General features: G+C 41.0%; 1 protein-coding gene across 6 annotated transcripts in view; it reads right to left on the bottom strand.

The window, feature by feature from the left end:
• The window catches only part of bahcc1b (BAH domain and coiled-coil containing 1b), a 248,555-nt gene that overhangs the window by 89,239 nt on the left and 134,815 nt on the right, over nucleotides 1-24,501 (bottom strand). For 5 of the 6 annotated variants that reach the window (XM_043714770.1, XM_043714769.1, XM_043714772.1 and 2 more), the window contains exons 12-14: nucleotides 15,915-16,111; nucleotides 15,025-15,161; nucleotides 11,651-11,782 (exon numbers count right to left, since the gene is read on the bottom strand). In XM_043714770.1, the coding sequence (XP_043570705.1) occupies nucleotides 11,651-11,782; nucleotides 15,025-15,161; nucleotides 15,915-16,111 (466 nt within the window). The remainder of the gene's footprint in view (nucleotides 1-11,650; nucleotides 11,783-15,024; nucleotides 15,162-15,914; nucleotides 16,112-24,501) is intronic. The other variant, XM_043714775.1, reaches the window with a different exon arrangement.

Genomic DNA, 24,501 nt, shown 5'->3' with positions numbered 1-24,501 from the left:
AAATCAGGGAAATGTTGACTTCATCTATCCCAGCAGAGTAATTATCTTTCAGATAACACCTCCCATCGCTCCTACCTACAACTGCAAACCCTGCTGCTTCCCTGATACAGGAACGCTGATCTAAATTGAAGTGCTGATGACAAGGAGTAAATTAAGCAAATTGAAATCAGCTTGATCTGAAAATTGCCTCATTTCCCTTCCTTTTCCCAGTATCAACACTTGTTCCACTCCCATCTGTCCTGTTTGTGGTCTCCAATCTGCCTTTGGTCTATTTGAAGTCTTTCAGCTCTACAAACATCTTCTAGCCTGTATTACTACACATATGATTATTTTGCAGGAGATACCCTTTTATAGGGCAGCAGTGGTTAGCTGAAATGCAGCACTTTACTATTACACTTCATTCAAGTTAGTAATCCGGCTAATAATTAACAAAAAGAACAGTAATGGAGGACAACTGGTCAGAACGTCAGTCAAGCCTGGAATTTAAACTTTTGACCCTCTGTTCATGAGCCCTGTGCCTCATCACTGCTGTTATGGGCTGTAAGGAAGTCTCAAATACATTGAACAATCTTTGGAATTTCTTGATATTGTGCTTGTACATAAATTAAACTTACAATAAGGAAAAAAGAGCACAGAATAAAAAACGTCCTGTGGCTTATCAACTTTTTCCTCTCACATAACCACATGTATATGTGACTCCACCCCAACAATTTAATTTCCATAAGAAAACTGCTCCCAGATCCCCAAATGTAATCAAGCAGAACTCCAGAATAATGATCCATCTCCTTAGCTGCAATGTTCAACCGTGATCTACAAACCAGCCCCATAGTAGGAACCATGCATATAAATCTTTTCATCATTTTAGTCTTTGGCTCAGACTATTATCTTCAATTCTGGTGTTGACTAAATATTTGACAACTTTATTTGGTTCACTGATATAGTGTTATCTGGTAATTTTATTTCTGTTGCTCTTCCCTATTCTGCTTTCTATTTTTACACTACCATAATACTGAAGGTATTATGAATAATAGTAGAGGATTTCTTAGGGTGAGATAGTACAGAAGGAGGTTATTCTACCCAATGGACTTCTGTCTAGGCTTTGTAACAACCGTCTTACCAGACACTCTCAATAGCTGTTTCCAAATTGCCCTAAAAGTTTTAACCTTGAAGTATTTATCCAATTTATTTGGAAAGCCATTATTTAAAACAACATCAGGTTCCGCATTCCAGGCCTTAATAAATTGTTCAATGAAATCAATTCTCTTCCCACCTTTCTGGATAATTTGCAAAATACCTTGTGACAGGCTTTATATCTCAAAAAAGAATTTAATAATACATAATATCCTAATCAAAGAAATTGCATCCTTGGGTGTGTTCTAGTTATGAAATGTTGGCAAGTAAAATGGACTTGAATCATTTCAATGCAATATTTGGTAGCTATCATGGATCTGTGAATAACATATTCACTCTGTGGTGGGCAGATGGCATCGAGTGGTTACAATGGGGAACTGGGCGTTTGCTGTGTTCAACTGCAATACTGGAAATAAGCCTCCAATAATTAATAAAACCTCAGTTTGCATAGTCACTAGGCATAATGGATGTTTCAAAGTGTTACAGAATGGGTTCACATTGTATACCATCGTTGAACTCTTGGTGGCCATTTTCTGTGTGAGGAAGACATTTTGAGAGTAATGTCTTTTGTTATTGTGTCAACATGAAGATAATAGACACACACGCCTGTGTGCATGTTGAACTCAAACACATCTCTGTCACCATAACAGACTGATGACAGCCAGTGACAAGCGTGCCGCTGATCTAAATAAATACAGTAAACAGATCTTCACTGTGGTAGCGAACGCATCGGAAAAGTGTTGTAGGTGTTGGTGGTATCAACACAAAAATAAAAGTACTATGTGCCATGACTAACATTCATCAAATTATTTAGCCTTTTTGCAGAATAGGAACACATGGTTCAAAATCTGGCCAGTTCAATTTAAGTTAAAGACTGATAGATAATATAATGATCAGGTCTTAAAGCATTTACTTGGAAAGAGGGTAAAAACAGGGAATTAAACGCTATTAACCTTTCAGTGGGTGGTAAATTATATCACTGGTTATATATCACTGGTTATGTTCATTTGAAAACTGACCTGAAAATAATATCTAGTCTGCTCTAATTCAGATATGGTGAGAGTGAACTCTTTGTCCTCGCTAGGAGATTTTTGTTGTTGAAAGAAAGCATTTTGCTTTGAAGGAAGTTTTATTTCTGCTGAGGGCAAAAGGGTTCAAACTCCCCACATAATCTAGGGCTCAGAAACATCAGACTGAATGCAATCAATTAAATTTTAATTATTAGGTTTTCACCAAGTCTATTCCACTAGAATTCACAAAGGCAGACTTCCCATTCTTATCTCTCCTAGTCGGGGCCAAAGTTCGGAGGCTACTCTATCATACAACTTTCTGGAGCAAGTCTCTGAGGAGTTCACTCCATTAGCAGTTTGAGGAGAATATTCCAGGTCAGGCTTCTTTGTGTCTCTGACACAAATTACGACTGAAATATAACAAAAAAGAAACTGTTGTAGCTTGCTACTTGCTCATCCTGACAGGCTTTCCTTTGGGAAGACAGTAAAGTGCTATACAAGAAGCATGCTACTCACACAGATGGTTAAGGATGGCTATGCCATTCGGATGAGACTTTCAATTAGTCATATGAAGCACTTCTACATTCAAACCCAGCATGACTACACCAGAACTCACTTCAGGTAACAGGGCTGATAAAAGTTCACAGGCATTCCCTTTTGTGTATGGCTTCATAATTCAAATTGCAGGCCACACAAGCAGGTTCCAATGGTTATGAGCAGGTACCAGAAAAGATCAGTGCTGCAAGTTTATCTGATGTCCAAAAGCTGAGTTTGTACATCCTACATTTCAGAGGAAAGGCCTGAATAATGGCACTTCATAAGAGGTTTAACAGAACCTGTTGGTCAGTCTGTCTATAGGATATGGCTAAACCATCAGTTATTCCCATCCCCATTGCTTTGGAGAAGATGTGTTGAGTTGCCTTTTTGAACCCATGGAACTGTTAGGAAGGAGTTCCAGGATTTTAATCCAGTCACAATGAAGGAATGATGATATAGCTCCAGGTCAGGATGGCATGCAAATGGCTATTTCTGTTTGCCATAAGATCTATTTAATTCATGTTTTTATAACTCACTGATGTAGGAAAACCAGCTATTAAATTGTACAAAGTGCCCACTGTCTGATGGGATCAGATTTTAGTGCACATGACAGCAGTGCATATGGGATGTGCCATCTTACACTCTCTCCTTCCTGTGATAACCACATGGAAACAGACAGACACACAACCTATCTGGCCCACGGGGAAAAATGCCCTGAAAAAAAGGTGTATACGCCCAATATGACTTGATCCCGCTTCACAACATTTGCCCAGGCTGCACGATTGTCATAATTTCACACGAAATTAACTCTTAGTCATATGTGCTTGTGGGTTTTCAGCTCATGTAGACTGAAGATCCAACTACCATCTTTAGAAGCCACTGGAGATGCAGAAAATTTTCAACTTCCAAGTCTGATCTGCACTGAAATGTAAACATAAGAAGTGGAAGAACAATTCCTGACGTCTTGGGGTTATTATGCTACTCAGTCCAGCTTATTGTATCTCGTTTACTTTGGATTAAATGGAGGCAAGGGGATAAATTACAACTTTATTTAAAGATTTTATCACGCTCTGCATTATATAAAACTTACAGTTTTAATTCGTTCTGATGGATTTTTCAAAAGTGCAGAAGAATCAGTTCACAGTTCAATTGTAATTTCTGTAACTAATAGTGATTTTTTTCAAATGCACACTTAAAATAAATCTAATATCTATTTTCTTTTGGTATGTTTTGCAGCCATATTTACTCCTGATTTCAGCTAGGTTATCAGATGCCCTGTTTCCGAGCAGATTGAGACATTTTAGTAGCAAGATATTCCCCAGATAATCATTGTTTGAATTGCAAGTAGGTAAGTGCATCGTCAAAAATGATTTCTCCCAATCCCTTTCTTACAAAGGTTGCAAGATGCATCCGAAGTAAAAACAGAAGCCAATTGAAACCGTGTAAGGAGGGCACTTGTCCAGAAGTGCAGCCTCACCAGTGGTGATCACACGTTGGATCTAAGACATGACAATGTATAGCTCTGCTTCTATGCACAATCTTAACAAGTTTTGACAAAAGAGAAAGGTCCGAGCCCGAGAAATTAGGCTGCAGTATAATATTAAAATTATTTGCAAACTAATCTCAACCTTTTGGTCTTAAAAGACTTGAGTAAATTGGCTCTGACCAAGTGAAATGAATGCCAATGAGACATTGAGACAATTAGCTTTGTAGTTGTTAAGCAAATGTTTCAGAATTTCATGATTCAAAACAGTTTCAAAATGATCTCAAGGACTGTAAACCATTTGTTGTTGGAGGCTGTTTCAGAATCTCAAGCAAGGTTGCATTTATTGACAATAAAAGAAGTAATTAGTCATTCAATTCTGTGCTCTTATGCTTACTGAGGATTGTTTTTATCCCTAAACTATTACTTTTGACAAAGTCTCCTACTGGGAAACCAAACCATTTGTTCAGCTTTAATGTGATTGGCCATTTGTACAAATTGTACTACCTTCCGTGAATTAGTGAGTTTGATACATTGCATACACCAATCACATTACTGACTAGCTTTAAGGAGTTATGTAGATAAGCACCCCTGCAAGGGGTTGGTGGGGGCGAGGAGAGAGAAAAGGATTCAACAGAAGACAGTTTGCCAGTGTGGGAATGCCATCCCTTCACAGATAATGGATGATAATAAGGCTCTGTGATACCACAGCATAACCAATGACTTCAGTTTCCACAGAGCTGAAGGTTTCATCCAGATTTGGTCACTGTTTCCAAGTTGCATGAGGCAGTGCGATGAGAACTGACAGCACGCTGAACATGTCTTGAAGTTTCTCGCTCCATCTCTTTGAAACATTGGTTTTCAAAAAAGTATTATCTTTGAGATTGACATTGTCATCTTCAAAGCTTTTACCATAATGAGGTGTAAAAATAATGCTAATTTTGCAATCTCTTTAATGGCAATGCATTGTGACAAAAATATTTATGTTGCTTATAAGACTTACATGTTGTTAAAGTTTCTCATCTTGCATTCATCAGGACAAATGCAAGAATGCCAAATTTCAAATAGTCACAACAATTTAGTTAAACTAGCTTGCTGATATTTCGAATTCGGTCCTTTGACCTGACAAAGTGAAACGCTTCTGCAATAGGTTTCTTGATTCAGCAATGGTCATGTTCTCCTGTGAATGACCAAGTTACTGTCAATACATTTATCAGTAATTCTCCAAATGCATGGAATGATAATCATGTATTTTGGGAATAACATGGCCAATGCTCCTCCAGCTTCAAGTACTATGGGTACAAATACCAGCCTCCAGAGACAGTTTAAATTCATTTGTCTACAGTGTGCTAAGTTTTCTGCTGTTCTCTCTCAGGACAATTATTAGAATGCTGCGCAGCAACATTGGAGTTGTTTCTGATTGTACATGTTCTGATAAAATGTCACTCAACTTGAAATATTGACTCTGTTTCCTACGCTGTCTGATGTGCTGAATTTTTCCAAAATGTTCTGCTTTTGTTGCAGATGTCCAGCTCTCACAATACAGTATTTTGCATTTGTATTAGTATTATTTTTTAATTCAGCAGATATTCTTGCTCTGAATGAGATAAATGAAGTTTCAGCTTTTGGTCTGAGCTGGAAATCTGTAAGACTGAACATGACAACAACAATTTTCACTTATGTATCACCATAGACTTCTCAAGCATTCCGTGGCATTTCATAGGAGGTATTATCCAACAGAATTTGAAACCATGATATAAGCACAAGTGACTGATTATTTCAGCCAAATACATAACTTTTAAGAAGTGTCTGTAAGAGGGAGAGAGGGGGAATGCAAAAGTTTAGAACCTAGATAGCTAACATTGAGAACTTCAGAAAAAAACCCTGCAATTTAAGCAGCCATTAATAGCAGTGTATAAGGAATAGCTCCAGAGCACATCCTTCGTGTGTCTGAGATAAGAACCAAGGTCTGCAGCATTTATCCAACTATTGGTCTCTGACCTTCTACAATTTGTTCATGTAGCTGTGCTGGATAGATCAGTGCAATGACATGCCTGTTTCCTGGCAGCATAGATCAAAAGTAAATTTTATTCTTCTTTGTGGTATTTGTGTACAATCTCTGACATTAATTAAACCCATAACAGGAGCATCGTCTGAAATTATTCTGGTAATATTTGTCATTTTGAATGATATTATGGTAGGATAGATGTCAGGTGGCTCACCTGCCCTTGGCGCAGTTGAGATCCTGATATGGTCAATTATCTCCTTCTGCCATCACTAGTATTTTATCAATGGTACAAGCTGTCTATCCCACTTAGCAAGACTACCAAGTAAACACTGTCTTGAGGAGGGAGAGAACAAGTGGGTCCTAATTAGGCTCCCTACAGCCAACAGAGAGCACCACCAATGGTGATCCAAGGCCCCACCATATTCTGGACTCTAAACTGTACTTCGTCCCCCTCCCTGACTCTTCTTGCTGGAGCCTCTCTCACTAGCCCTGGTACAACCAGTCCTCTTTGCATGGCTTATCTGACCTTCCAGCGATGGATCTTTGAAGTGGACTGGCTGCTGTCCCAGTTATGGCCACCACTCCCAGGAATTCCACTGGCACTGGAGAGATCCGAGGCCGGATGACACCCTCCTGGATGGGGCGGCAGCCAACCAGTTGTAAAGTCAAGCCAGGGCTTCCCAGCCCTATGCAGAGGTGCGTGCTCCTGAATTTTCAGCTGTGGAGGTATTGTGTGGGGCCCAACAATGTCCTCGAAAAATTCCGACCGTAAATTGAGAAGGGGAACATTCTATTGACACAACACCCTTTCGAAGTAGCAGGAATTGTGAAGTAGATTGTGGTAAACTCTCCAATTCTGTCCATTTAGATAGTCATAGAAAGGGAAATAGCAAGCAGATGGAGGCTTCTCAAACTAAATGATATGTTCATGAGACCACACCTGAAGTGATGTGCCAACAGTGGTGACTGACACAGAACACAATCAATGAAGTCCAGGAGGCTGTTCAGAAATGAGTCATACATGCATTTGGAAAGACAGGGTTTGATTAGGAATAGTCAGCAAAGCTTTGAGCATGGGAGATCATGCCTCACAAATTAGTTAGATTTCTTTGATGAAGTGACTAGGAAGTTTGACGAGAGCAGGGTGATAGACATAGTTTATATGGATTTCAGTAAGGCCTTTGATTCCACACAGGTTCCACACAGTAGGCTGCTCTGGAAGATTAGATTGCATGGAATCCAGAGGGAGCTGGCAAATTAGATACACAATTGGCTTGATGGTAGGACGCAGAGGGTAATAGTGGGAAGGACGTTTGTCGAACTGGAGGCCTGTGACTAGAGGAGTCCTTCAGGGGTCAGTACGGGGCCCATTGCTGTTAGTTACCTACATCAATGATTTGTATGAGAATATACAAGGCATGATTAGTAAGTTTGCAGATGATACTAAAATAGGAGGTATCATGGACAGTGAGGAAGGTTATCAGAAATTGCAGCAGGACCTTGATCAGCTGGGGAAGTGGGCTGAGAAATGGCAAATGGAGTTTAATATAGATAAATGTGAGGTCTTGCCTTTTGGAAAGACAAATCAAGGTAGGGGTTTCATGGTGCATGATAGGGTCGTAAGGAGTGTAATGGAACAGAGGGACCTTGGAGTTCAGATGCATGGTTCTCTGAAAATGGAGTCATAGGTACACAGGGCAGTGAAGAAGGCTTTTAGCACACTGGCCATCATCAGTCAGGGCACTGAGTATGGAAGTTCGGAAGTGATTTTGCAGTTGTACAGGATGTTGGTGAGGCCATACCTGGAGTATTGTGTTCAGTTTTGGTCACCTTGCTATAGGAAGGATGTTATTAAACTGGAAAGTGTGCAGAAGAAATTTACAAGGATGTACAAGGTCTGAGTTATAGGGAGAGGTTGGACAAGCGAGGACATTTTTCTTCAGAGCATAGGAGACTGAGGGGGGATCTTATGGACATGTATAAGATCATGAGGCATGAATAGGATGAATCACTCAGTCTTTTTTTCCCAGGGTTGGGGAATCGAGAACTAGAGGGTATCAATTTAGGTTAGGGGGAAAAGAATAAAAAGGAACCTGAGGGGCAATGCATTTACACAGAGGGTGGTATGCATAAGAAATGAGCTGCCAGTAGAAGTGGTTGAGGCAGGTACATTAACAACATTTAAAAAACATTTGGGCAAATACATGGATAGGAAAGGTTTAGAAGGAATTGGGCCAAGTGCAGGGAAATGCCGCTAGCTTTGATGGACATTTTGGTCGGCATGGACCAGTTTGGGCCAAAGGCCCTGCCCCATGCTGCAGAACTTATGACTCTACGACTGTATCCCAACATTGGGAAGGGTTGGAATGAAGAAAGGAAGTGGATAGAAATCTGATCTTACAGAAATACACAAGATAGTAAATGGGATGGAAAAGATTGATGTTGAATGTTATTTCAAACCAGGAGAACAGGACGGGCACAAACTAGTTGGGGATTGATTAGCTCAGTTGGCTGGACAGCTGGCTTGCAACATAGCTCAACACTAATAGCATGAGTTTAATTCCCATACTCGACAAGCTCACCATGAATGTCCTGCTTTCTTAACCTTGCCCCTTGTCTGAGGCATGGTGCCCCTCAGGTTAAATTTGCCATCAGGTGTTTCTCTCTACTGAGGAGTGGGACTATAGTGACTTGACCTTTTAGTAAAAGCCAATTCTGAGAATGTTGCTTGGAAGATCTTTATGAAGCAAGCTGTGATCAACACAAGATGCAAAGGTGGAGACAAAAACCCCAGAATGGATTAAGAAACAATTAGGACTTTAGAGTGGAGGAGGGACAAGCTAAAATGCAATTTGGAATAAGCAGTTGAAATCTTTTGTATGGGGAATAATGGATTGAACATAATATCCTGAAAACCATACTCACATTGTAAGATGCAAAGAAAGCATAAATGATATAAAATATTTAAATTCGTAAGTTAATGAGATTGTTATATACAGACTTTTTCAGCTTGCTTTCTAAATTAATAATAGTTCAGGAAAAGGTAACATATCAGAGCAATGCAACTTAACTCTGTTCAAAAGCAGTACAAATTCTACCTGACTTGGCCTAAAGCAAATTCCTCTTTTGTCAGTTAAGTGTACATTGCATCTGCATTTCAGTATCTGATGGTATACAGGCAACATATACGAAGCAAAAGTGAGGACTGCAGATGCTGGAAACCAGAGTCTAGATTAGAGTGGTGCTGGAAAAGCACAGCAGGTCAGGCAGCATCCGAACATATACGTGTCTTGGCCCAGCCAGCAAATCTGCTTGTAGCATGCACCTCCAAAATTAGTGCTAATTCTATGGTAAGACAAGCCCAAAGCAGCTTGTCATTGACTCCCCCCATGTGCAATAATTGGTGAGCTACGCGGCTTGAATATTTTGCTGAAATACTTCAGATATATTTATTGTGCTTGGACTGGAAGGAGTTTAAACTGTCCTAATTAGAAATCAGCATTTGCATGGACATAGTTCAGATTTTCTCAATTCTGTGTTTCGCTGAAGTCCAGTTTCAAGCAGTTATCTTCTACAAATGCAACTGTTGCTGATTTAACATCAAAATATCGTAGCAGTATGACAGAGTTTTTATGTTTCTTAATTTTCATGCAAGTTACTTTTAGAATATTTCCCCAAATCTAGTCTGAATGAGGAAAAAGGGCATATCTTGTATTTATATGGTACCTTTCATGACCACATCACATCACACAACACTTTACATCCAATTAAACACTTTTGACGTACCTTCCATGTAATTTAAAAAACATACCTGCCAATTTACACACAGCAAGCTCACACAAAAAACAATGGGATGCTACCCAGATAATCTGCTTTCATGATGTTGATTGTGGAACATCTTTCATTCAGGAAACTGAAAATAACTCCCTAGTCCTCCTTGAAATAATCCTGTGGAGTTTTTCATTTATGCGAGAGGACAGACGGCATATAAGTTTAATGCCTCATCTGAAAGATGACACCCCCAATTATTCAGCATTCCATCAGTATTGTACTGGAGTATCAATTTTGATCCTTATGCTCAAGTGGGACATGTAATCACAACTTTCTGACTCAGACTGAGTGTGCTCCCATGGTGCCATATCTCAAGCCATTGAAGACCAGAATTTCACCTGTACTTGGCATTGTTCTAAATTCAAAGTTTGTGAGAAGATTTGTAGCTCGGGTGCTCGTTGTTGTGGTTCTGTTCGCCGAGCTGGGAATTTGTGTTGCAGACGTTTCGTCCTCAGTGCTTGGGAGCCTCCTGTGAAGCGCTTCTGTGTTGTTTCCTCCGGCATTTATAGTGGGTCGATGTGTTTGTTGATAGAATTTGTGGATGAGTGCCATGCCTCTAGGAATTCCCTGGCTGTTCTCTGTTTGGCTTGTACTATAATTGTAGTGTTGTCCCAGTCGAACTCATGTTGCCTGTCATCTGCGTGATTTGCTACTAAGGATAGCAAGTCGTGTCGTTTCGTGGCTAATTGGTGTTAATGGATACTGATCGTTAGCTGTCTTCCTGTTTGTCCTATGTAGTGTTTTGTGCAGTTCTTGCATGGGATTTTGTACACTACGTTGGTTTTGCTCATGCTGGGTATCGGGTCCTTTGTCCTGGTGAGTTGTTGTCTGAGAGTGGCTGTTGGTTTGTGTGCTGTTATGAGTCCTAGTGGTCATAGTAGTCTGGCTGTCAGTTCAGAAATGTTCTTAATGTATGGTAGTGTGGCTAGTCCTTTGGGTTGTGGCATGTCCTCATTCCGTTGTCTTTCCCTTAGGCATCTGTTGATGAAATTGCGGGGGTATCCGTTTTTGGCGAATACATTGTAGAGGTGTTCTTCTTCCTCTTTTTGCAGTTCTGGTGTGCTGCAGTGTGTTGTGGCCCTTTTGAACAGTGTCTTGATGCAACTTCTTTTGTGTGTGTTGGGGTGGTTGCTTTTGTAGTTCAGGACTTGATCTATGTGTGTGTGGCTTTCCTGTATACCTTTGTGGTGTATACCTCATGTATACCTTTATCCATGAACACCAACTAGCCACGAAACGACACGACCAGCTATCCTTGGTAGCAAATCACGCAGATGACAGGCAACATGAGTTCGACTGGGACAACACTACAATTATAGTACAAGCCAAACAGAGAACAGCCAGGGAATTCTGAGAGGCATGGCACCATCCACAGATTCTATCAACAAACACATCGACCTGGACCCAATATACCAGCCACTGCAGTGGACAGCTGGAATTGACAACCGGAAGCGGCAGAGACAAACCACTATAAATGCCGGAGGAAACAACAAAGAAGCGCTTCACAGGAGGCTCCCAAACACTGAGGATGTCACCTAGACAGGGGATGAAACGTCTGCAACACAAATTCCCAGCTCGGCGAACAGAACCACAACATTGTTCTAAATATACCATGGAACAGGAGTTTTAAAACAAGAAAGAACCACTTACTTAGCTTTTTTGCTGTCACATTTCTCCAGTTCACTAAGCTGTCCAAGAGACGAAAGAACAGTGGAAAGATGTTTGCGTTTTCTTGGTCGCCCAGGTCCTCTCCTTGCTGGGCTTCTTGAGTTTTCATCTCTCCTATAAATTGGGATGCAAATAGAGCTATCAACCCTTGTCATTGCTAGAATTTCACCTTGTGTTTTCATCTTTATGTCTCTTCATTATTCCCTTTTATAGGCTATTGTCAACTGCCAAGTATCCTCCAACTAGTAGCTGAGACTGTCTGGGCCAGTGTAAATGATGTGGGAACAAAATTGACTCGTAAAAGGAATTATACAATAAGCTGAGTTGAATTGTGTCAACTCTTCGTACCACGAGATGAAGTATCTCATTGTTTTGTTGTGTTTTAGTTGGTTGAAGATAGGAAATCTGAAGAAATTCTCCTGAATAAAGTAGGCAAGTTACGAAGGAAACATTGTCCTTGGATCGAACAAGTCCTCAACTACATGGGAAGTCTGCCATAAGGTACACTTTGACAGGCACAAAATAATGTCTTTATCCCAATCCTTTACTCCCTTACTGCAATTCAAAACTACAATTTAATTTGATAATATTCACATTTCAAGCACATTTTCCACTTCAAGGACAATCATCTCAAGAAATATAACTGGCAAATGAAGTAAAAGTCAGCCTTTGACGTCATGCAATGAGCCAGCAATTTTCCACTAACATTATACCGCAACTGATCACAAACACTCAAATTACGACAAGGCGAAATGCACCCATCCCCAACAGTTGGAAGGTCATTGGCAATTTAAGTAACAAACCTAAGATGTTTATCACAAAATATGATGAAATGTCAATTTTCTGTGTTTATTATTAGACAGGCTATGAAAAGAAGAAAATAATACAACATGACTGAATGTCATTCTCTGAAAGAACTAGTCAAACATTTACAACTGCACTAACGTAGTTTCATATATAAAGTAAGTTAGAGTATTGGAAGATGATCATTGTCTATAGAAGGAATTCCTGTCTATAGTCAGCAGGAATTACTGGCTTTAGGAGAAAATTGGGAAAGAATGCTGAGTATATATAATATATATATAGTGTTGCACAGGGCATCAGAATCATGTGGGACTGTCTAACATTGTCGTATGTCAGCATGGTGCAAGCGTTCTCCTGAGTTTTCCCCTCCTGACATTAAATGATATCCTCCTAGAAATTTCTGGGTGTCATGGATTTTTTTCTGCATGAACATGAAGTGACATTAATCTCTAATGTGCTGTCAAGGATCTGATCCAGCTGGCATGGGTGTCCACTTTTGGAATAATGATCAAAAGATGGATTCCTGGCTGAGCAACCTCCCCCTATTGCTCTAGCGCACTAAGGCAAATTTATAACAATCCACTCTACTACCAGAAACCAGCTCATTCAACACAGCTTTTGGATTTGCTCAATCAAATGGCCTCTACATCATGCAATCACTCCCTGAATTAGAGCTTCCTTAACAGGAATGCTTGAATATTCCATAAACACTTTGATAAAGTTCCAAGATCAGCATTTCTATTAAGGACTTTTTACAAAGCCACTTTGTGACACTGTGTTTTGTATAATACTAGCAAGGATTGCACATTTCTCACAGCTTATTTGATGTGGCTGCTTTGATAATTCCACCCTATTGCTTTCAACGTTTTTAGGCTGAAGCAGCCCCACATCCCACAGTCTCAGCGAACTCTTGTACCTTTATGTGAAGGTGAATGAATTGCACTTGCTGGATCAGAGCCTTAGCTATGCTGTTGTTGTAGACTGAGCTGTGAGCCGTAACTTGGCACAATGCAAATCCACCTGGAGCTGGCTAATCATTGAGTGAAGTTATGTAGGAGCCAGTGGTGCAACCTATTCAAGTGTCCAGAATGGGAGTAACAAGAAAGGAACATAGAGGTGCAGAAGGTGAGGAGAGAAAATGAACTAATTTGAAGCAAGGAAGTTGGGAAAATAATACTTGAGCTGAAAATGTGTTGCTGGAAAAGCGCAGCAGATCAGGCAGCATCCAAGGAGCAGGAGAATCGACGTTTCGGGCATGAGCCCTTCTTCAAGAACCTCCTGAAGAAGGGCTCATGCCCGAAACGTCGATTCTCCTGCTCCTTGGATGCTGCCTGACCTGCTGCGCTTTTCCAGCAACACATTTTCAGCTCTGATCTCCAGCATCTGCAGTCCTCACTTTCTCCTCAAAAATAATACTTGAGTTAATAATGGGAGAATACTGTTTAGTGGAAGAAATCTGATCTAAATTGTATCTTATTCTTAAAATACTGCATCAAAACACTCAAAGTGTGGAATGTTTTTTGCCTGGAACAATGTTTTATCCTATTTATATAAAAGATTTCGATGTGAACATAGGAGGTATGGTTAGTAAGTTTGCAGATGACACCAAAGTTGGAGGTATAGTGGACAGTGAAGAAGGTTACCTCAGATTACAATGGGATCTTGATCAGATGGGCTAATGGGCTGAGGAGTGGAGATGGAGTTTAATTTAGATAAATGTGAGGTGATGCATTTTGGGAAAGCAAATCTTAGCAGGTCTTATACACTTAATGGTCAGGTCCGAGGGAGTGTTGCTGAACAAAGAGACCTTGGAGTGCAGGTTCATAGTTCCTTGAAAGTGGAGTCACAGATAGACAGGATAGTGAAGAAGGTATTTGATATGTTTGCCCATATTGGTCAGTGCATTGTGGATTTTTGTTGGGAGGTCAAATTGTAGCTGTACAGGGCATTGGTTCGGCCACTTTTGGAATAATGCATGCATTTCTGGTTTCCCCGCTACAGGAAGGATGTTGTGAAACTTGAAAGGGTTCAGAAAAGATATCCAAGGATGTTACCAGGGGTGGAGAGTTTGAACTATAGGGAGAGGCTGGTCAGGCTGGGGCTGTATTCCCTGGAGCATTGGAGGCTGAGGGTGACCTTATAGAGCTTTATAAGATCATGAGGGGCATGGATAGGATAAATAGGCAAAGTTTTTTCCTTGCTGTGGAGGAGTCCCAAATTAGAGGGCATAGGTTTAAAGTGAGAGGGGAAAGATTTAAAAGGAACCTAAGGGGCAACCTTTTTAAGCAGAGAGTGGTGCGTGTATGAAATGATCTGCCACAGGAAGTGGTTGAGACTAGTACAATTACAGAATCTGGATGAGTGTATGAATGGGACAGTTTAGAGGGATATAGGCCAAATGTTGGCAAGTGGGACTAGATTTATTTTGAACATCTAGTTGGCATGGATGAGTTGGGCTGAAGGGTCTGTTTCTGTGCTGTACCTCTCTTTGACTCTATCTGAACTGTGTTGCTAATTACAGTTCTAAAGGGGTGATATGAGATGGTACCCACTCATGATCATGTCTTCTTTGTAGTTTAGCCAGTTCTCGTTGCTTTTCCTTGTAGCGACGCTGTAGTTCAGCTAGTTTCATTCTCATTTCCAGCTCCTGTGTGTCCATTCCATCAATTGCAACCTTTAGAGGACAAACCTTGATCACAAAGAATCAATATAAAACAGTCAACCGTAGAAGGGTTATCCTCGCAATTTATAATCATTTATGGTCATTACTGGTATGCTATTCTTATATTGACTGCACCCCAATGCACATTATATAAATGGAAACAAATGTCATCTTGCCCCTGTGGCTTTCCCTCTTTGTCATTTCTTAACCCAACTTTAAGAATATCTTCTATAAGTGTCCCACTTTAGCCATGAACTTAACGTACAAATAATAAATAAATTACAGTAACACTGCTTTAGCTTAAATCCTCTCTTCATAGTTGTGTGTCTTGACACTGACGCTAGATATAGATTAGTATTTCAATCAATTGTCAGAAAAATGTGATATGTCAACCGACAGAATTTGGAGACTTTCTTTGGCTCATTTTTTAACTTTAAGCTCCTGCTAAGTTCAAGTGGGCTCTACACATCAAGAATTAGGCAAATGGCCAAAGACCCGATTTCCCAATGTAACGAGCATTTGTGAGGGTTGCTACTGCATGTTAAGCTTTGGAAAGATTAGCACAGAATTTGTTGAACTTGGTGCCTTCTGCAGTGAGATGGTGTAGGCTCGTGCAGAAGGAGTCAGACAAGAGACATTACCGAGGCCCTACAGTGCTTTGGAACCTAAGATAGCACTATTCTTCCAGAGTGTGTGATATTCTGTGATATTTTCGAGAGGAGCAGAGTGTAACACAGTGAAACTGAGAACAAATTTTACCAACCCCACCAATTAACTCACCGTCTCTGCCTTTGGACTCCATGAGTACTTCCGCCGTAGATTCAGCACCCTTGGGATCCGCACTACATAAAATCTGCTTGACCCTAAGTCAGTTTGGGGATCATCCATTTCAAGTGGTACTGCCTCCACCAATGAACGGGCAGCAGCAATAGTTGCGAGGCGCTGGAGGTCATGAGTAAGTATAGCCTCATCTTCCCCTGTTGAGAAAAGATATATTTCCATACTTCATTAGCACTAGTGCATTGTCTTGTACACTATCTTTCACAATACAAGCCCATGGCTCTCCAGTTCTATGTTAAGCTCTCTCTCTCTTTCAATATGCACAAAAGCAGAGCCAGCCACAAAGTTTCACCATCACTCTCTTTTACTGCCTAATTACTTAGAGCTGTTCCTTCTTAATTCCTTCTAATTTATACCAGTTTTCCATTGACTTATTTTTGCAGTTTATTCTTTTCCCATTGCTATTATTAGGAAACTGCAAGAAGAAGAATAAATATTCAGAGGGAAAAGCTATTTTGGAAAATTAATGGACAAGCTTAGAAGAATCAAAGGCAAATATAATTTGTTGCAATTCAAAGCTACATCAATGGGCAAGAAAATGTCATAACATAGGCTGCAGTATTATCATTAATGGGATGATTTCCATCTCAATTTTAAAAACAGGTCACCACATCTTTGCTTCTAGCCTACATGGTGCAATGCCAGCATCTTCAGGATTCTCCACCCAAGCCCTTAGCCTCAAGCACACTTTTTCACCTATTTCATAACTTGGCTACATTTCACCAGACACGAGCCACATGCAAAACACTAAAGCAGCCAAATGGATAGCTCCAAAAATGGGCACAGAGGTTGTGATGTGCAACTAACCCATGCCTATTCAACTGACTGTGTTGCCTATTCAATTGAGGGACTGCTGTACGAATTAGCGGGGGTCTAAAATTATAACTTCCTAGCACTGCCTAAAGTTAACTTGTAACCTTGAACGGCAAGGTGCAGTGTGGCTAGGCCAGATACTGGCAGCCAGAAAGATGTGAATTGATGCAGGGAAACGATGAAGAACAGCAAAACATGGAGAAGCTTGGAAGTAGGAGGCATTATGTATCTGTACACGAGATCAAAACACAGTGAGAGCAGGAAGGAGAGCAGTTAACTATGGGGATGAATGTCTGCAGGGAGAAAGTGAGGACTGCAGATGCTGGAGATCAGAATCAAGCGTGTGGCACTAGAAAAGCACAGCCGGTCAGGCAGCATCCGAAGAGCGGAGAATTGATGTTTCGGACATAAGCCTTTCATCAGGATTCCTGCTCCTCAGATGCTGCCTGACCAGCTGTGCTTTTCCAACACCACACTCTTGACGGATGAATGTCAGCAGCCAAGCTCTGACTGACCTGGATACAGTGGCATTGAAAGTTTAATGACCTCACACAATGGGTCAAGATCAGTGAATTCATCTTCAAATGCTATTGCTTACCAACTGTACCACCTACCTTAGGAACTGCTTAATCACCACACCACGTTTTGAGCATGTGCCTGGGGGGGTCTTTGGTTTATAGATCACCACATCCCTACCACTCATCTATAATCTCCTTCAGTCAATACTCAAACATAATCTCTGTATATTTAACCTCGTCCTCATATACTTCATATTACTTAAAACTCATAATCTCAAAGCTGTATGCACTGCCAGCTATTCGACTGTGACATTCATATCATCTAAACACATTGAGTGACTCTCACTCACATATTTCCTTCTTTCTTGCAGGTCAAATACTACATAAGCAAAAGAAACAGCAATTATAATGGGATGTATGCATTGTCAACTCAATCGAAGGAGATGGTGCTGGTCAACACTAAAACACCTATCGCTGAGGCCCATGGTCAGTGGCAGGGCTAAATCCATTGAAGATGATGGTATCCTCATACCTAATCCTTCTTCTCACATCTTACCCTCATCCTCATCCCACATTCATGGAAATATAGGCAACAGGAGTAGGAGTAGGCCATTGGGTCCTTCAAGCCTGCTATACCACTTAATATGATCATAACTGATTATCCAATTCAACACGCTGTTCCCGCTTTTGCCCATCCCTTTAGCCCTACGAATTATATTTGACTTCTTCTTGAAAACATTCAACATTTTGATCTCAACCATTTTCTGTGGCAGAGAATTCCACAGGCTCACCATTTTCTGGGTAAAGCAATTCCTTCTCATCTTAGTCCTAAATGGCTCACCCTTTCCTTAGACTGTGACCTTAGTTCTGGACTCCCTGATCATTGGAAACACCCTTCCTGCATTTACTGTGTGTGGTGCTGCTAGAATTTTATAGGTTTCTATGAGGTCCCCACTCAACTTTCTAAACTGCAATGAATGTAGTCCTCACCAATTTAGTCTGTCTTCATGTTCTTCGTGCAGAGCTTGGAGCTCACCATTTTCAGCATGAAACTGGGGGCCAACTCCACTTGCACACTTAAGGAACCTGCCATAATGCAGAGGCTGGTGGCTTATGTTGCAACATGTGCATCAGCCGGTAAACATTGGAGTGCTGCAGTGGAGGCACAGAATGCAAAACTGTTGATTACAGAATGCAAAGGAGCTTGATACATGTCACAATGATGCAGCAATCTGCCCTCTGGGTAATTAGATTGCTGAGGCACTGCCCTGGGATAGGGGGAGTGACATTGGCCCTGAGGAGCCTGCTGTCCTCTCCTCTCTCAGGATGCAAACATCCATCACAGCCCAGCCAACTGTCACCCAGGCTGAGACATTGCAGTCCTCATATAGGCCTTCTAGGTGCAGAACTGCTCAAGGTCATCGACTAGAAGACTATTCATTCTCCCCCAATGACCGTCAGCTGCCTCCCACTTGCTATGCTGCAGCTACTAAGACAGCACTGCTGAGAAGAATGAAGATAGACAAAGAAGACAGGTACTAAGGGACTGCAGTAGAATGATATAAGATGTAGATGTAATATAGCATTACTTCGGTTAGTAATTTGTTTGAACATTTACTTGGTTGCAACTTTAATTCTGCTTTTTGCCCAAACGAGTGCATTGCTGGTCAGTGGCAGTGGGAATGGAAGCATGGAACCATTGGTGAATGGGTTATTCAGGTTGACATTTCTGATTTCACACTTTAATAAGTTCTTCATGGTCATCTGGCCCAGAAAGGATCTCTCCAAACTTGCTTCCACCAGCCTGGCCGGATCAATAGAACCAGAATGAAAGGAACAGTATGATTCACTGCCAACTCCATCAATGTAGCAGCAAGTGAATTTTCAGTATCTAACTGGAGGTGTTGGCTCATTGCCTGGCAGTGCCTAGAAGGAGCAGAAAGTTCCACTCTTTTCATCTGATTGTAAACAGATGGTCGTCAGTGGCCAGAATCACCCAATTTCAGATCATTATTGCAGATCGAGTTTTTAAACCAAGAAAAGAGAATAACTATCTGCTTTTGTTTCAAATCAACCTTATCAGAGGTTATTAGATTAGATTACTTAGATTACTTACAGTGTGGAAACAGGCCCTTCGGCCCAACAAGTCCACACCGCCCCGCCGAAGCGCAACCCACCCATATCCCTACATTTACCCCTTATCTAACACTACGGGCAATTTACCATGACCAATTCACCTGACCTGCACATCTTTGGACTGTGGGAGGAAACCGGAGCACCCGGAGGAAACCCATGCAGACACGGGGAGAATGTGCAAACTCCACACAGTCAGTCGCCTGAGGCGGGTAGTGAACCCGGGTATCTGGCGCTGTGAGGCAGCAGTGCTAACCACTGTGCCACCGTGCTGCCCATTAGACAACCCAGGAGCAGTTGGGACTTCAACCCAGGCCTTTTAGTCCAGAGGTAGGGACACTACCACTGCACCACAAGAGCCCCTAGTCAGCCAATGATCCATATTTCATCAGGCGGCAGTGAACAGTCTGTTTGTAAAATGGGTTGGGAAGTGGGGATCCAGGGAGAAATCGGAATGTGACCTTTAAGTAACAATGACTAGGTGAAATGTGTTTCACTGTCCTAATCTTGGTTCCCAAGTAAATGGAAGTTCTACAGGGGCAATGGTCAGGAAAATCTAACTGCAGTATTTTTATTTAGAATTTTTAGTATTTTTATTCAGTATATATAAAACATTTCCCACCCAGTTGCAACTTCAGATTGAACTGTCTAACAGAAACATTATTCCCAGGATAAGATGTTCAAGGCAGTCACAGATCAAAGTAATAGTTTGCTTAATATCTGAGAATGCAAGTTGGGCCTCAGTTTAATGTCTCCTCCAGAAGGTAGCATTTCTGAAAGAGCAGCGCATTCCTAGTAACAGCCTCAGTTACATGTTCACATCATTGGAATGGGGTTTGAACTCACAATCATCCTACTCATGTGAGATAAGAGTGCGGCCATTGATCCCAGGCTACCACATGACAGCAGGTAGACCATGTTAGAAAATTTGGATCTTCCAAAATATACTCATTAAGAGTAATATTGACCCAGTTTCTGGAATGAAACCGTGGCCATCCTCAAAGAGTTAAAATCCAATTTCGGGAAAATGCTGGTGTCGATGTTCAAAATGAGCAATGACTAAAAATAGACAAATTATGTCAACTCATCTTAAACAAGACAAACACATGATGTCACAGAGCACTGAAATACAATGCTTGTTCTCCAATTCTATGGTTATCCTATAGGAATGACCTCACTTTTTTTCCCCCAAAGAAGAATCACTAATGCATTCAATATGTCCTACGATACTTCAGGAACAGTCAATCATTTTGGCCAGAAGTGATCAATTGTGCTGATAACAGTTTTTATTGATTAAAAAATGTAATGAGACGGCATGGATTCAATAATTTAATATCCTGTGTATATGTGTGTGATGAGATTTATATTCTGCAACCAGCAAGTGTAAGTAACAGAACACTCAAATGGTTTTGCCTGGGAATTGTGAATTGTAATGAAATAATTGATGCTCAAAATGGGTACATTTTATATGATCAAATCTGTGTGTTGCTAGGTATGTATTGACTGTGTCTGTGTGTATTGCTGACTACATCTTATGTATGTGTGTATATATTGGCCTAGATTTTCTCACAATTGTGAAAGCAAGGGGATACACTGCAAACTTTGCTAATAGTCCAATCTCTTCCTTTATAACCTATTCCATATTTTCCTGCATTTCTAATTAGGATATGCTGCAGCACAGATGGTGGAAAAACCAGAACCCACCCTAGCAATAGTCATACAATAGTGACAGTACTCACAGATTGTTGAGGCTGCCTTAGTCACTTTCCTGTCCAGTTCAAATGATATCCTGATGTGATTAGAGAGAGTGATGGCTTGGTGTGAACAATATGCATTGATAAGAAACTGCATTGATCAAACAAAGCCTTCTGGTATTTAAAAGGTATAATTTATTTTACCTTAATTTGTTTTAAAAGTGCCACACAAGGTGTGACTCCAATAACAGTAAGCCACTTCTGCTAATACGTAATATCATTCTCAATTTCACATACTTGATCTTAGCAAGGCCTTCCCTATGTGTTAAAGTCATTACTAAGGGCATTTGGAAGCTAAATGCTTGTTGGTTCATGGAAACTTCTTTAGCAGCAACTGTAAGGCTGTATCCATTTTGGGGAACATAGTGTTGGTGACATCTGTCTCTTTCAGCTTCCCCACTGACCCACCTACTTCAACAATAAGGTTCATTCATGTACACTTTTGAAAGGGTGGTGGGCTAGACCTCACTCTAAGTTTGTAAATTTTGGTCAGTTACAACCATCTATCTTTTAAAAACACATTAATTTCATTGGAAATAGCCAGTCAGACCTGCCCTATCGCCTGGATTACACAGTATTAAAGGACATAGGCCTGTCCCTTCATAATGTTTGATTCTGTCCTGCACAAGATTGTAAACATTAGGCATTAGCCTTCCTGTAGGTATGGAAACCTGACATGGAATGATGTTTAGCACATAGGCCTAGGTGTACAGAGTCATAGTGTCATAGAGATGTACAGCATGGAAACAAACCCTCGGTTCAACCCTTCCATGCTGACAAGATATCCCAACCCAATCTAGTCCCACCTGCCAGCACCCGGCCCATATCCCTCCAAACCCTTCCTATTCATATACCCATCCAAATGTTGCAATTGTACCAGCCTCCACCACTTCCTCTGGCAGTTCATTCCATACCCGTACCCATATGTTTGTGCTTCCTGTAACTCTAACAGAAAGAAATGGAAAAGGAGAAAAGGAAATTTGTTTACATGAACGATAAGACAAGTTTTGATGATCCATTTATGCACCTCACACTTTTGTTCAAAACTTCTGCTGAGATGTAGAAACCTGACTATTTGTGTTTCTACCTCTGTCCCCTAAGAGTATTCAGGTAGTAGGGCAATTAATTTTAGATGGCACTCCACACATTTTACTGTCAACTGACAATGATGGTTGCCAGTTGTTGCTCAGTTTAAGCTGTAGTGTCCCTTTTCCAGTTTTGTGATTATTGTCAATTTTACTGCTGCCAGTCCCCAGCGCAATTAGTTTTCAGTCGAAGGAGCAGCAGCATGAAGCTTGGCATGAATCCAGGAAAGTGGCTATTGGCATTTATTTTAATATAGGGGAGTAATGACAATTAACCTCTCACTGTTCATGCCGAGTGTAATAGATGAACAGCCTAAAAGTACCAGGAAAGCATGGCAGAGTATAAGTAATGGCGTAAGCCACTGACACCATAATTTTAAAGGATCCTTTGTCAAATCATTGCCATATGCCAGTCCCCAGGAAAACCTAGGGCCATTAAATTATATTTTGTGCATATATACATAGACATCCTGCTTTCACCAATGAGTGCATGTTTATGATAATCTATATGTGAATGTGTACATAGCTTACATTTTCATCCATGGTATGAATTATATATGGCAGTATATTTAATGATTTTTTTTCAACACAGATCTTGTTTGTCTTTTGTGACAAAGTCCATCATTATCAGATTAATAAGGAAAAGTTTTCAGGCAGCATAACTCTGTGCACTTACATATAAACCCGATAGATCAGTGAATAATTTTGGTCTCAGCCCATTGCACTGTTGAACAATCAACAATGATATCAAATAGCGTTGAAAACCAGGATTATAATTTTTCCGTTTGCAAATTATGTGACGTTCCTTGATTAAATGATTGGGTGTTAATGAGATTTTACTCACTGGTTTCCAAGAGTTAGAGGATATTGCTCTTGGGTGATGGCGCAGACGACCTGTTGTTTGGTGCATCAGGTGACATCCTTGCCAGAATGAGGCAAGCTTTATAAAGAATAATAGGCAGCACTTTATGTGCAACAACTCTGCAGCACACCATGTTGTTTAATCCCTGATGAGCAGCCCGTTTACATTGTGAGCTGGAATCCTGAGCATTGGTGGCGACTGTGAAACAACTGCAGCATGTTTGACATTTCAGCAAGTGTCCGGAATGACAAGTCATACTGACGGCTTGTGTGGTGTGTGTGCTCAGCATTCTGTCCATCTGCAGCCAGAATGAGCTTAAAACATTTGTCTGATGTCAGCTACACCATGGTCTCCCAAGAAATCCCTGAAAACCACTTCCTGAAGGTGTCAGCCTTGGCTCAATGGTTGCAATATTGCCTCTGACTCATAGGCTGTGTGATCAAGCCCTACTCCAACACACGTTTAGCTGAACTTTTGATCCAGTTCTAAGGGAGCTGCTGCTTTCAGATAAGATGCTGGGCTGGATTTTATGCTCACCTGCTCAGAGGTTTGGAAGTGGGAAGGCAAGTTAAAATCTAGTGGGCCAACCTCCTACTATCTACCTTAGTGGTGCTGGAAGAGCACAGCAGTTCAGGCAGCATCCAAGGAGCAGCGAAATCGACGTTTCGGGCAAAAGCCCTTCATCAGGAATAAAGGCAGTGAGCCTCTCCACGCTTCAGGCTCACTGCCTTTATTCCTGATGAAGGGCTTTTGCCCGAAACGTCAATTTCGCTGCTCCTTGGATGCTGCCTGAACTGCTTTGCTCTTCCAGCACCACTAATCCAGAATCTGGTTTCCAGCATCTGCAGTCATTGTTTTTACCTCCTACTATCTACCTGCCCACCCCAATCAGTCCAATATTTTAAGGAGAACTAAGAGGTGCCAGGCCAATCGACACATGTGTCTATTTACAACTTATGTGACTAATTAATTGAACGCTAATTAAACATTTAAACATCCTCTCCCCCTACACCTGCCTCCCCTCAAAAACGGATCATTAAAGAAGACTATATGGTTACTTGTCACATTGTTATTTTTGAGACACATTGTGAGCAATGTGTTTCCCGACAGCACAACAGTTACTTTGCAAGCAATTTCGAATTTGCAAATGTATTTATTTTGAAATATAGCCAATGGCAATCCTGACCTTATGGATACAATCTGGGGGAAAGGGGTGTTGGCGGGTTGTCAAGGAGTTGAGATTGACACACGGTTAGGGACAGTGTAGCAGTGTTCGAAACTTCTTGAAACCATTTACATCCGAAGGTGGGATTTGTATAACAGATGCTTCCAGGTAATTTGCAGGGTTTGTTTTCAATTGCT

This window comes from Chiloscyllium plagiosum, chromosome 24 (assembly GCF_004010195.1).
Source record: "Chiloscyllium plagiosum isolate BGI_BamShark_2017 chromosome 24, ASM401019v2, whole genome shotgun sequence".
In the NCBI taxonomy this organism is placed as follows: domain Eukaryota; kingdom Metazoa; phylum Chordata; class Chondrichthyes; order Orectolobiformes; family Hemiscylliidae; genus Chiloscyllium; species Chiloscyllium plagiosum.
This window is presented reverse-complemented; position numbering and strand designations above follow the sequence as displayed.